Genomic DNA, 14,272 nt, shown 5'->3' on the forward strand with positions numbered 1-14,272 from the left:
CTCAGACCCTCGTGCCTCAACAGAGCCCCTCCCCCTCTCGCCCTGGCAACCACAGCAGAGCCCTGTCCCCTCGCACCTTGGTCTCCCTGCCCAGCCTGGTCCCTTCAGACCCCGATCTCTTAGCAGGGCCCGACTCCTCCGACTGACGATCCCCGCAGGGCCCCGTTCCCTCAGACCCTCGTCCTCGACTCCTCAGACCCTGCGTTTTCCAGCACAGCTGCGATTCTTGTGGCGCAGCAGACAGCAGCACCCCTCAGCAAACTTTCGCAGAGACTTCTTACAAAGGTCCCATTCCAACCCCTAATTAAGGGCACTTCTCTACGTTTCCCTTTTCCAAATTCTCCCAGAATCCTGCTTTTTTTGTATTCTCCTCTTTTTCTGCTTCTCACTCACTCTCCTCAACCTCCCCCACCACCTCGTGGCCCAGCTGTAATTCCCGGACCACAGGCCAAAACTCACCCAACGCCCGCTTTTCCGCGAGTCGCAATCCCCAACGGCTCCGTGCTTTACCTCGTACCTCGGTTGCTCCTGGCCTCACGGCCAGGCGCTCCACACTCGCCCCGCCCCAAGTAGGCCTTTCGGCTAGACTTCCCCCTAAGCCCCGCCCCCTCCGAGTCTATTGGTCACCGTTCCTAAAAAGTCCCGCCCCCTAGCTTCCAGCCCTCCTCCCTACCCCGCTTCCCTTGTTTTCATTCCCCCTGTCACACGAGGCAGTGGCAAACCCGAAGTGGGCGGGGCGAAGCGGAGGCCGGGAAGGGGGCGGAAAGTGAAAGGCACAGAGCGCCTCTCTTTCCCCCGTCTGACTCGTTTCTCGACTGCTCCGGGCTGCCGTTGTATTGTGGGATCGCGGCGCCGCGCCTGAGACGCTGGGATCCGCAGGGGCGCCCACTCGCTAGCACCTCCTGTCGTCCGTAAGGCTGCCCTGCTATTTCTCGGCACCCCAACTCCCCCCCGTCGCCTCCTCCTCCATCCTCCAGTTCAAAATGGCGGCGGCGGCGGCAGCGGCGGCGGCGATGGCTCCTCCGGGCTGCCCGGGTTCGTGCCCCAACTTCGCCGTAGTCTGCTCCTTCTTGGAGCGCTACGGGCCGCTGCTCGACCTTCCTGAGTTGCCGTTCCCCGAGCTGGAGCGGGTGCTGCAGGCGCCGCCGCCGGACGTCGGCAACGGAGAAGGTAAGCAAGGGGCCCGAACGCCCGGCGGGAAGCGGCCCTGGCACGCTCCTTCGCTTGGCTCTTCACAGACACCCGGAGCCTCCGCGGCTCTGTCCTCCCCCTGGGGCACAGCTCCGCCCGGCGGGTCTTCTCCGCCCAGCCCCCGGGGTCTAGGGCAGTGGGGAGGCGGGGCGGAGGCCCCCTAGGGCCACTCGGCCGGGCGCGGAGCGGAGGTGGGGGCGTAGCGGGCTAGGTGTGGGCTGGGGGCGGGGAGGGCTCGTTGTGCTGGTCGGCTGCCCCTGGGACTGCTACCCCGCGGCGGGGGCCTGCCCCCCACCCTTTCTCCCTCTCGGTGGCGGGGGAAGGGGAGCGCAGGTTCCGGCCAGCTTTGCGCTTTTCTCCTCCTCCCCTCCCTTGCTCCCTCCCCTCCTCCTACCATCCTCCCGACCATCTCAGGGGAGGCTGGGCTCATCTTCTCGGGGCGCCCCTTTCTCTCCCTCCACCTGGGTGGAGGACACTTAAGCTCTCCCTCCCTCTAGTGGGAACTCCCCCGAGAGAGTCGACTCACGTCCCTCTTCTCTTCCCCTCGAGGGCCAGTTTAACCCCCAAAACTCCTTCCTCCGAGTGATGAGCTTTGCTCCTCCCCCATGGGAGGGGGTCCTCCTCCATTCTCGCTTTGCGGAGCGAAGTCGGTTCAGCTTCTCCACTTTGGAGAGTAGAGGGTTAATTTCTCCTCCCCCATAGTTTTCCTCCTCCTTCTTCCTACCTCCCCCCAAATAATAGAAAAGCATCTCCCCACTTTTCCAATCCCTTCCCCCTTCATCTTGGCAGCAGGGCTTAGGGGAAGAAGTCGCCCTCCCATTTGCAGGGTGGGGTGGTTAGTATGTAGGCTGGAGGAGGGGCTCAGACGGAGGGGGAAACAGTTGAAGAAGGTGCTTGTTGCTCATGTTTCTCTCTCTGGTGCCGCTGGTCTATTATTGGTGTTCGCAAGTGGTGCTCCTTCCACATAAGGCCACCGCGCGGGTGCAGGGCGCATGCTCTGCCCGGCCCCATTGAAACTTCCTGCTGCTGCTGCTGCTGCTGCTGCTGCTGGTTCTTTCGCTGGAGCATCTCAGCGTTGCTCCTCTTTGCCTCCAGCTCTCACACTGAGCGCATACGCTCACCCCCTATTTATTCCCGATCTATGCCTCTCCTTTTCTGGCACATTTCTCCCCTCGGAGGAGGGTTTTTTTGTTGTACTCTGAGCATTGCCTTTATCTGGGAACAGCCCTTGGCTGGAGACGAAACGTTTGCCAAATAGGTCCCCCCCTCTTCTTGTCCGTATTAGGTGGCCAAAGTGGATTGGATATTGTACAAGATTGATAGCCATTTCCTTTCCAAAAAAGCAGGGTCGCTCGTTAGTTCTCCACGGAAATGAAGAAGTTTCTGTTCACAGAATACATTTACATTGCTAGGAAGGACCCAAGTGTGAAGTTCTTCAAAATATTACTTAGAGAGAAAGTGGTGTTGTGGCTATCAAACACTCAAATTAATACACTTGTGGTACAGGCCTATATCTCTTACCTGTCCAAATCTCCTTTACCCTTAACAAACTCTAGCATATAGAAAGCTAATTTTTTATATAGTACAAAATAAGAGTGATTAGTTACATTATATAAAGACTTCCTGCAAAATTTCTTTAAAAGTTAAGCTCTCCAATATAGTAATTTCATTATCCAATTGTATTTACATTCAATTTTTAAGGAAATAGCCTTTTTTTTTGTGAAGTAGAATGCCTTAGTAAGTTGCTTTTAGGAAATGATAGTAATGTATCTATCAGAAACGTGGGAATTTGGGGAAAGAGATTGCTGGTAAATTGTTGTTGAAATTTACTTGGAACAAGTTGAAAGGCAGGCATAGACTTTCTGTGATGGCATTGTATTTTGGGTGGTATACAAGACTGCTTGCCCTTCCATTCCTTTTAAGTATTTTGGCCACTGACTTATATTAGTAACAGAAGAAAAAATATCAGGATCAGTTTAATACTTCATGTTGCTTTTCTATCTGGAGTTGAGCAAGGGGCCACCAGCTAAGTAAAAAATGGGAAATAATCTGGGCTAAGAGGTTATACCAGTGGGCTCAGCCACTGCATTACCGTTGGTATAGTTGCAACTATAATAATAGATCTTGTCATAAAGTGAGCTAAGAGTAATTATTAATTAATGTTACATAGTTCAAGACACTTGGCAAATGAAAAGTCTCTGTAGGTGACATGCAGTTACTGTGCAGGGGAAGGATTTTAAGGCCTTTGATGATGGTTAACCTACTTGTAATCGTTGATAAATGCTGGTCCAGCTAACGAGAGCTGAACTGAGTCTTTTTGGGAAGGAGTTATGGTATACTAGAAAGTTAAAAGACAGGGGTTTTAGTGACAAACCGTTTAATATATAGATTGTAGGGCAAATTACTTAATTTCTGTGGACCTCAGTTCAGTAATTAGAGTATCTGAGGATCAAATGAAATGTTTCAAAAATCCTTTCATAAACTCAGTCCTTATAAACATTCTTATATTATGAATTTTATTAAGGATGTTTGTGAGATAGAAGACACACAAGTGCATTTAGAATTAAAATGTTAAATTTTTAGTATGTTGTGAGAAGGAGGTTTGAGCACAGGTATAATATTGAGGTATTGTGCTCTTGAGGAAAAGTCTTTGTTATCAAATGAGTTTTGCTCTACATAAATTTAAGTGTTTTTATTTTTATTTATTTATTTATTTATTTATTTTATTGAGGAAAATTAGCGCTGAGCTAACTACTGCCAATTCTCCTCCTTTTGCTGAGGAAGCCTGGCCCTGAGCTAACATCGTGCCCATCTTCCTTTACTTTATACGTGGGACACCTACCACAGTATGGCATGCCAAGCGGTGCCATGTCTGCACCCGGGATCCGACCCCGCGATCCCCAGGCTGTTAAGTGTTTTTAAAAGGCAATTCGTAGTGCCATTTAAAGAACTCTAGTTTATAAAACTTTCGGTTTTTTCCTAGTGTGATTATCCATAAAAGGAGTTTTTTAAAGTATATTCTTCTGAGTTGCCAGTTTAATAACTTTTACCTAGTTGTTCATTGTGATCGGTGTATCAACGTTAGAACATCCTTTGGGGGAGATTGTAGTTCTCTGTATTGTCCTTGTTTAAGTACTTTATGATCTTTCCCCTAGAAATTTGTTTATAAGTTTTAATTTGATATTGTGGCTTCAGTTTAAAATGCTTCCTTCATCCCCCATGGAGTCAGTTACGAAATTTGTTTTTATAAACTACTCGTTTAGTTTTAACGATGTAATTATAGCAAACTTTTATTGAGCATTTACTATGTGCAAACATCATCTCATTATTCCTTACAACTATTCTCTGAGGTTGGCACTGTTATTCTTATTTGTCAGGCATAGAAACTAAGGTTCAAGAGATTGATTCAGTGGCCCAGTGCCCAAGATTATACAGTTATTACTAGAGTCTGATTTCTAACTCAGGTCTGTCTGAGTCCCAGGCCACACAATTCTACCTTGCCATTGAGCCGTGCTTGCCAAACTGTACCAGGGTGCCACAGGGTATTGCCAACAACTTGCAGAGACACTGTCTGGTAGTTTAAATTTTCAAGGGAGATACAGCAGTACTTGACATTTGGTGGTTGCCAGATGATCTACTAGCTTGAGATAGTACATGGTTTCAACATTAGATTGTGCTACATTCCTTCTGATGACACACATTTGTGAAGTTGGGTTTTGGGGAACTGCTGTGATAAAATGCAAATTTTGCATGAAAATTAGCGTGGAATAGGAAATAAGGATAGCAATGTCCAGTCTGATCCCAGTATTTGAGAAGTTGTGCAGTGCCCAACTATAATATACATTCTATAAGAATTATGGTTATTGAAGAATGAAGTAAAAAATGTAATTTTTTTCAGCTGAGGTAGATTAGTTTTTCAAATGGCTACTAACAGTTTAATGAGAAGTACTGTTATTATTTCTTGGCTTAGGGATGATTTGAAAAAATTCCTGAAATATTGAGGGTGCCATGAACCTAGAAAGCTTGGGGACCTATGCCCTCCCAGTTCTGTGCTCTGTAGACTTTCTCAGCTTCCTCCTGACTGGAGGTGGATGATGAGGAGGTATGGATACAAATAAAAGTGAACATTGACTTTGTGAGATTACCAGTGCTCAAGGCTCACTCCTCTCCTGCAGAGGACATTCTATTTCAAGAGAAGAATATACTTTTTCATTCTTTAAAGATATTCTTTGTATGGGTATTGGTTGAAAAGTTACACATATCTGCTAACAGTCTATTAAGGTATGTATGGATAATATGTTATAATTCCCATAGTTTTTACTGTGGTTGACTGAGTTATAGTATTAAGTAAGTTAAATCATTAGGTTTTTTAGTTTGATTTTTTTTTAAGATTTTGTTTTTTTAGGGCAGTTTTAGGTTTGACTTGTTTTTTGCATTTATTAATGATGTGAAAGTTAACTCTAGCGATCAAAATGTTAACTATAAAAGGATATACCTTTTATAGGTGTATAATATTGAATTAAATATAAATATAGGTATTAAATATAAAAGGATATACTTGGAGTCATGATTGTAATTTAGTATATCCTCTCCTGCTGGTGCTAATTGAATTGTGTGACAATAGTTTTTAGGTGCATTTGATAAAGTAGAAAGTGACTTTACCAGAACTGGAGCCACCATCTATTGTTTTAAGTAAAGGGTCTTACCAGATGCACGTGCCAGGAGTTGGATGGGTCTACAGTGGTAGACCATTGTGGTAGCATCGCTGCAACCAGAGCCTGGTTTGGTTGAAAATGTCCAGCTTTAGCTCTTCCAGCCTTGATAAAAGAAATATTCCTTAGACATTTATTTAGAGGGAAAGAACAAAATGTATCTGTTCTTCATCATTTTTGGTGTATCACAGAGTTGAGGTAACCAAAAGTTATGGAGGTTTGGAGGGAGGTTGCTGGCATTATCCTGGACTGGAGATAATAGGGGCAAAAGGATTTCTCTGGCTAAATTGGGCCTGTGAATGCAAATAGACCGACTTGCTTTTATTACGAAATTTGCCTTGAAATTTGTCTATGTTAAATTCTCAGCTAGTAAGAAAGGCAAGCATTTATTAGCTACTTCATTTATTTAATGTGTGTATTGAGTATCTACTATGTGCTAAGTACAGTAAACATAGTGGGGATTTTTTAAAAAACATTAGACATGAGAGCTTCTTTTAAGGATTTTCTAGTCTAGTAAGAAGTAGCTAGGTTGAGTGTGAGTTATTATCACTGTTCAAAGACATTATTTTCTCTGGGATCTTATCAAGTGGAGTAGTAGTCTATGAATTCTAGTCTATAAATTAATAGACTAAAATTATCTCTGATAATTTTTATGGTGAGATGTACAGCCATATGCAGTGTGGAAAAGTAAGAACAGTTCAGACCCAAAGTACATTTTAGTCTGAATCATGTATTCAAGGAAGGTATTTATGTGTTCCTGGATTTAAGAAAATTTCTTTGGCTCTCTACCTGATGGATATAGTCTTAATAATATTATGCCTGGGTGTTTTTTGTTTTGTTTTGTTTTTCTGTTTTTTACGATATAGTCGATCCCATTACAAAGGGTATTTTGGTGTTTTCTATTTTGTTCTTGTGTTAGAATTTTTGTAGTATCAAATATTACTTGAGGGAGTAATCTGGGGTGACTTTTTTTTTTTTAATGATGTTCTTTCAAGAAATGTTAATGGATTACTTACTGTGTGCCAGGCACACTTATACTCTGGGGATACATTAATGAGCAAGATAGATAAGATCCTTGCCCTTATGGACCTCACCCTTTAGCAGCAAAGATAGACAGTGAAGACATGCTTTTTAAAAAAATTTTATTCTGTGGGCAAGTAAATGTGTACTTTGTAATGATACATATTTTGGCGAACTTTGTTTTGTAATTTGTTTAGCTTTGTATTTATCCTATCCATATGCCTTTTTTCCTACTTGTACACATTTATCTTAATCATTTTCTGGATGGTAGGATTATAGGTTTTTATTTTTTCTTTGGTTTTACTTATACTGTTTCACATTTCATTTTCTATACTAACCATGTATTTCCTTGTTAATCACCCCCCCCAAAAAAATTATTTAAAAGTAATCTTCTACCAAGAAGTGAAATGGGTAAAGGTGGTCAAAAGGTACAAACTTCCAGTTATAAAATAAATAAGTCCTGGGGAAATAATATACAGCCTGGTGACTGTAGTTAATAATACTGTATTGTATATTTGAAAGTTGCTAAGAGAGTAAGTCTTAAAAGTTCTCATCTCAAGAAAAAAAGTTTTCTAACAGTGTGGTGATGGATGTTTACTAGACTTTTTGTGGTGATCATTTCATAATAATGCAAATATTAATCATGTTTTACACCTGAAACTAATATATTGTTAATATGTCAGTTATATCTAGAAAAAAAGTTAAAAAAATAGAAATAGTCTTCTCAGAGGCTTTATAAAAGGAAAAGAGTTGCTGCTTTTATTTACTTTTAATCCTGAATTACCTCTCACTTTGAATATTACAGTTATCCACCCAAGTCACCCAGATCAGAAACCAAGGAGCCATCTTAGATTCTAACCTCTGACATAACTTTCTAGTTTGTTCCAAGTCTTGAGTCGATTTTCTTTATCCTCTTTTATATTCAACCTCACTTTTCTATTGTCATTGCTACTCTGTTTTAATTATGCTGAACTGCTTGCAGATTTCTGAAGGTATGAAAACTTGTTTCATATCTCTAGCCTTTTCCCCACCCTCCTACCTGAGTTGAATTTCTTTCTCCATTTTTCTTTCCTTGCCTGCACTCGTCATTAATCTGCTCTTTAAGCACCAAGTGCTCTGTGAAATTTTTCCTGCTTCCTCTGTCTCTCAAGTTAAATTAACCGCTTCTGTCTCCTTATCCCCACATGTGCCCTGTGTGGATTTTATATCACAGTACTCATAACAGTTTTCTCACTTATAGTCTAGCCTGTGAGACTGTAAGCTTTTGAGGGCAAGGATAGATGTTTATGATATGAACAGTTTTTCCCCAATTGATTATAGGACCATATTCTGTTCTAAAACTTCTTATTAGAATTAAGTCTTAACATGAAGTGGCAGTTTTAAAATAAACATTTGCCCAGCATATGAGAATGACACTCTTTCTATTGATAGTTGGAAATAATGGACATGTTGGTTAGCGCTAGCACCAGATTTTTGTCTCATTTCATTGGTGTAATATTGCATTTTAAATGGATACATGTAATTGTAAGTTAAAGACTAGTTTGTGATAGTCTAATGTAGGGGTGGCGAACTACAGCTTGTGGGCCAAATCCAGCCGATTGCCTGTTTTTGTAAATAAAGTTTTATTGGTGCACAGCCATGCTAATTTGTTTACATATTGTCTATGGTTGCTTTCACACTCAAGTGGCAAAATTGAGTAATTTTATGACAGAACATATAGCCGGCAAAATCTCGATATTTAGGGGGCTGACTCCATGACCGAGTGACTAAGTTCACATGCTCTGCTTCAGTGGCCCAGGGTTTCGCCGGTTCAGATCCTGGGTATGGACCTGGCACCGCTCATCAAGCCACAGCATGCTGAGGCGCCATCCCACACAGCACAACTAGAAGGAGCTACAACTAGAATATACAACTATGTACTGGGGGGCCTTGGGAAGGAGAAGAAGAAGAAGAAAAAAACAAGATTGGCAGCCAATTTTAGCTCAGGTACCAATCTTTTTTTTTTTCAAGATTTTATTTTTCCTTTTTCTCCCCAAAGCCCCCCGGTACATAATTGTGTATTTTTAGTTGTGAGTACTTCCAGTTTGGCATGTGGGATGCCACCTCAGCGTGGCCTGATGAGTGGTACCATGTCCGTGCCCAGGATTCGAACCGGGGAAACCCTGGGCTGCTGAAGCGGAGCGCACTAACTTAACCACTTGGCCACGGGGCCGGCCTCTCAGGTGCCAGTCTTTAAAAAAATAAATAAATAAAGTGTTTACTATCTGGCCTTTTACAGAAAAAAATTTGCTGATCCCTGTTCTAGGGAAGAAAGATAACTATCAGACGATTATCTTTATGTATGAGAACACTTTCAGAACCAGAATAATACAAATTAAGTGCCCAGAGTGTCCTATGAATGCAAATAATAGAGCAGTAGTTTCCTAAATATTTATCTGATTTTATACACAACTCTTATTACTCTTCTTTCTTAGGTTAGGTCAGTCTAAAAGCTTCTCTGTTAATAGGGTGATGACATTACATTGAACTAATTGCTTTCACTCAAGGATGGCCATGGCTTCCTCTGCCTGATTGTCATAAGGCAAGGCTGGGATGGGGGCCAAGTGACACAGTAATTGGCAGTAAAGGTAAGAATTGTGACATTACTGTTACATTAGCCTCAATGTCTCATCCAAGTAAACCTTTTTAAGATCTCATTTGGAGGTAGAGTCCCCAGGTCTTGGTGAGGATGAGGTTGGGTGAATGGTGATGTCGTATACCCAAGATGGGAAAGGATTTATTGATTGAGGATAGTAAGAACTTAAAAGATTTGCTTAGGTTACTCGGGACAGAGAGTTGGGGAGAACATACTAGAGAATAGCCTGCTTACTGCTGGGCAGTATTATGTCTCTTGAGCATCAGTCAGTGTTTTAGAAGGAAAGTACAGAGTGTTGGTTATGAAGCTTTGGCACTTGGGATGCTGGATCTCAGGACATTTGTTTTGGTACTTCTCCTGTTCCTTTTGTCCTGAGCATTCTCACAGTTGGCTCTGCAAATAAATATAATTGCCATTTCCTCAATATTTAAATGTTAAAAATCTTTTAGGGAAAAAAAATTAGATAGAATGAGTTATTCCAAATTGTAACTTACTTTTGGTGTTTGGAGTTTGGGGATATAGCAAGATTGTAACATGTTGAAGAACTTTGTCTAATCAGAAATATATTGGAGCTTAATTTATATTCCCATTAAAGTCTTGCCAAGCCGTACTTTATTAGAACCATAAAGGAGCCATCTCCAGTAGTGCTAGCTTGGACCACCATCTGAATTAAGACATTCCATAACATTCCTCATTTTAGAGATTTTTTTTTTGTCTGTAAATTTTGACTGTGATCAGCTGATTTGTCCTTGTCTTTCTTTTTGCATTCATGACCTTTTTTCATTTTATAGCCTATCTTCTCTTCTACGCTTACCTGACCTCATTATTTTTGTTTCCCACTTTCCCGTGTTTTGGACTTCCCTTTTCAACCTTTATTATCTTCTTCATTCCCATCTTTTATAGAAACAAAAATAAATTATAAAAATACAGAAATGAGGGGCTTTGGAGTATGCATGCTTTATCATAATTTTATAGGTTTAAATGCCTTTAGTAATAGAGTCATGCATCACTTAACAACGGGAATATATTCTGAGAAATGCATCATTAGGCAATTTCGTCGTTGTGCGAACATCAGTATCATAGACTGTACTTAGACAAACCTAGATGGTATGGCCTACTACACGCCTAGGCTATTTGGTACTAATTTTATGGAACCATTGTCATGTATGTGGTGTGTCATTGACCGAAATGTCATTATGCAGTGCATGACTGTCATGTTCTAGTTATTAAAGCTTATTGTTGAGCCAGGCACTATACTAAAGTCTTCTACCAAGATTATTTTATTTAATCCTCACAGCCACTCTGTATTACTGTGACTATTTTAACTTTATAAAGAAACAGAATCTTAGAGAGGTGAAGTAACTTGCCTGAAGCCACATCCATTAAAGAGTTGAAGGAAAACTTGATACAAAGGTAGTTTATAATGCCATGGGAATTTAAGACTGGGGAAATCTGGCTTCAGAGACCTAGTTCTTCACCACTATACTGTCCCCTCTGGTATAATCTTAGGATTGTAATATGATCGGCACTACCATGGTCTTGGTCTGAACATTGAGCAATGATCTGAACACTTAGGCTTCTGAGTCAGGTTAAGCATGATTTTTTTACTCATGTATGATTTTTTACTTTTAAAAGTTCCAATTTCATTAGTATCAGCATTATTAAAGAGGTATAATATTTTAATGAGATATCGAAATATATTAAAAGTAAAGAAATACAAGTTCATAGGTATAATTGAATGCCTTGAACATGAATCTTTCCCTGTTCATCATTGCATAGGACAACCCTAGTGTTCCTCAGACTTGGAAATAATTCTCTTCTTGAAACTTTGAATTAAGACTCCATCTCCTGTAGCTGTAAAGTTTTGTGCAGTGCGCCATCAAAAGCCTCCAGGATGTGTTCCCCTACTGTTATGACCTCCGTTTACCTAATTAAAGAAGTCGTCTTGTTTTTTTCCTCCTAGCTCAGTTAATATAATCAGGTGATTTAATGAACAATTTTGACCGCACATTAGAATCATTTAGGGAATTCCTTGGAAAAATACTGATACCTGGGCCTTACCACACTCCCGTAAAGTCAGAATCTTTGGGGATCGGGGCCCTGGTATCAGTGATTCTAATGTGTAGCCAGGAATGTGTGTTCTTACCTATTTGTGCTGGTACTTTCTTCAAATTTTGTCTCAAAATCTATTTTGTCTGATACTGGTATAGCCCCTCTAGCTGTCTTTTGGTTACTGCTTTGCACAGTATGTCTTTTTCCATCCTTTTAACCCTATTGTGTCTTTGATTCTAAAGTGTGTCTCTTGTAGACAGCATGAATTTCGGTCATGTTTGCATGAATCTAGTTATGCAAACAATTATATGGAAGTATAACTGCTGTGATAGAGAAGGTGCTTTGGGAATATAAAAGAGCAAGTATCTCGGTTTGTCCAGTGGACATCATAGCATCACTATAGTCATGGAAATTTGAATGGTTGAATAAGAAATGGAAAAGCATTCCAGGTAGGGAACAGCATGGGAAAAGGCATAGAAGTGTGAAATAATATGGTGTGTACAGGAAACAGCAACCTAAGGTTAGGTATTAGGTTTCTAGAAGATTTGTGGTTGAGAAACTTCAGACTATGTGAGAAAATTAGGTTGGGGCATGTGAGTTATAAATGCCTTAGAAGTATTTTTCTTTAAAGTGAAAAAAGAAAAAAGAGCACGTTAAATAAAGGCAACATGTCAGTGACTGAGTATAAGTTCCATAAAGAATTCATTTTGCTTTATTCACTTTGTTTCTAGCATAATACTTAGCATATACTAGATGCTCAAATGTTAGTTGAATGAATAAATGTCATATATTTCAAATTAGTAATAATGAGTATGCTGGTGTATTTTTAGTTTTTCTTTTTATTCTTTGCTTGCTAGAGATTTGTCAGGGTGTAATTCCCCTTTGCTTTTGGGTATTACTTATAAAGATGTATACTACTGACTCCCCCTCCCTCCACTTCTTTTCTTTCTTCCTTTCTTTTCTTCCATTCCTTCCCTTCCTTTCTTTCTCAGGTGTCTCCTCCCAGGTCTTGTCCATCTTGGTTTTTATAATAATACCTTAAAAGCCTGAGATAGAAAACCTTTGTGTAAGCTCTCCTTTTCTTTCTCGGAGTTATGGTTGTACCATGTCTTAACTGTGTGCCAAAGTATATGTGTTAACCTCTGTCTTCTAAGCTTATTACTTTTTATTTATTTATTTATTTTTGAGGAAGATTATCCCTGAGCTAATGTTCACCACCAGTCCTCCTCTTTTTGCCCATCTCCCTCTACTTTATATGTAGGACGCTTGCCACAGCATGGCCTGGTAAGCACTGCTAGGTCCGCACCAAGGATCCGAACCAGTGAACCCCGGGTCCCTGAAGCGGAGCACATGGACTTAACTGGTACACCACTGGGCCAGCCCCTAAGCTTATTCCTTTTTTAGGAATCTTCAAAGTGTAGTTTTAAAATCCACTTTTTCTTTTATCTTTCCTAAGACGTCTCAGGGAAAAGTCATTATTTCTTCTCTGCTATTTACATTTTTAAATTTTTAAAAACATTCCCAGACCTATTTCTCTGATTTTGGGGGGGGGGGGGGGGGGTGAGGAAGATTGGCCCTGAGCCAACATCTGCTGCCAGTATTCCTCTTTTTGCTTGAGGAAGATTGTCCCTGAGCTGACATCTGTGCCAGTCTTGCTCTATTTTGTATGTGGGATGCCACCTCAGCATGGCCTGATGAGCAGTGTGTAGGTCTGCCCCCGGATCCGAACCTGCGAACCCCGGGCCTCTGAAGCAGAGCGTTCAAACTTAACTAGTATGCCAGTGGGCCAGCCCTGAATTGTTTCATATCATCTCCACCAGGGCTGATGTGAGATTTTTATTTCTGAAACTAAAATCTTGAGTTGCTGGAAAGGCAGTGGGCAGCTTGAGGGTAGAGACATCAGCTAGAGGTCTTTACAGTATTATTGGTGAGATATGAATTGGGACGGTGCCTGTGGGGAGTGAGAAGAAAGCCTAGATCTGAGAAAGATTTGAGTAAGAAAAGTTTAGTATTATTCCCAGGTTTCTGGTTTAGAGAGTGGGTAGGTAATAATTTCATTTATTGAGGAAAGAAATAGCCAGAAAGGCCCAGGGTTTATGGGGAAAGGGTGATAACGCTATTTTAAAATACTCAGAATTTTAATAATATATATGAGGGCTATTTGAAGAACTAACCATGTTAATTTTATAGCTTACTTTGAATAAACACATTAGGGCAGTATATCTTTACAGTTATTTTGTTTTTTGTGAATTACTTAAGTTTCTGTACATGTATATGTTATACATATGTTAAATGTAAATTTGACTTATTTTGGTAAGGACAGTTTTTTAGAGTACTTTATTTAAGATAATTAAAATTAGCTTTATTGAATTATCTTGACATTGGTGCCCAATTATATTCTCTTATAGGTAAAGCTTTCTTTAACTGAGATATTCTCTCATTTTCATTTGCAAAAAATATTTGTTGTAATTTCAGAGATTGTTGTATTCAGCTGGGTAAAGATCTGATAGTTGTTGGACATCCTTTCTATTCTCCCCCCCCCCCCACAAAGTAACAAATGGAACTTTAAATAAGTTGAAAGGCTACTCTAAATAGAGAAACGTGTATGTCAAATCTATAGAGTGGATTGGATCCATTAGATAGATGAGAAGTACTTAAGTAA

At 40.9% G+C, this 14,272-nt stretch overlaps 2 protein-coding genes across 7 annotated transcripts in view; one reads left to right on the forward strand and one right to left on the reverse strand.

Moving 5' to 3' along the window:
- The window catches only part of AAMDC (adipogenesis associated Mth938 domain containing), a 36,072-nt gene extending 35,454 nt beyond the window's left edge, over window positions 1–618 (reverse strand). Inside the window, exon 1 of one of the 5 annotated variants that reach the window (XM_044752293.2) lies at window positions 460–618. The gene's annotated coding sequence lies outside the window, so the exon portion shown is untranslated. The remainder of the gene's footprint in view (window positions 1–459) is intronic. The other 4 variants (XM_014859670.3, XM_044752292.2, XM_070490631.1 and 1 more) reach the window with 4 other exon arrangements.
- A 67-nt stretch (window positions 619–685) lies between these two features.
- RSF1 (remodeling and spacing factor 1) overlaps window positions 686–14,272 on the forward strand; it is a 136,548-nt gene continuing 122,961 nt past the window's right edge. For both annotated transcript variants that reach the window (XM_014859668.3, XM_014859669.3), the window contains exon 1: window positions 686–1,170. In XM_014859668.3, the coding sequence (XP_014715154.1) occupies window positions 984–1,170 (187 nt within the window). In that variant the 5' untranslated portion in view covers window positions 686–983. The remainder of the gene's footprint in view (window positions 1,171–14,272) is intronic.

The sequence above is a fragment of the Equus asinus genome, chromosome 20 (genome assembly GCF_041296235.1).
Source record: "Equus asinus isolate D_3611 breed Donkey chromosome 20, EquAss-T2T_v2, whole genome shotgun sequence".
NCBI lineage: Eukaryota > Metazoa > Chordata > Mammalia > Perissodactyla > Equidae > Equus > Equus asinus.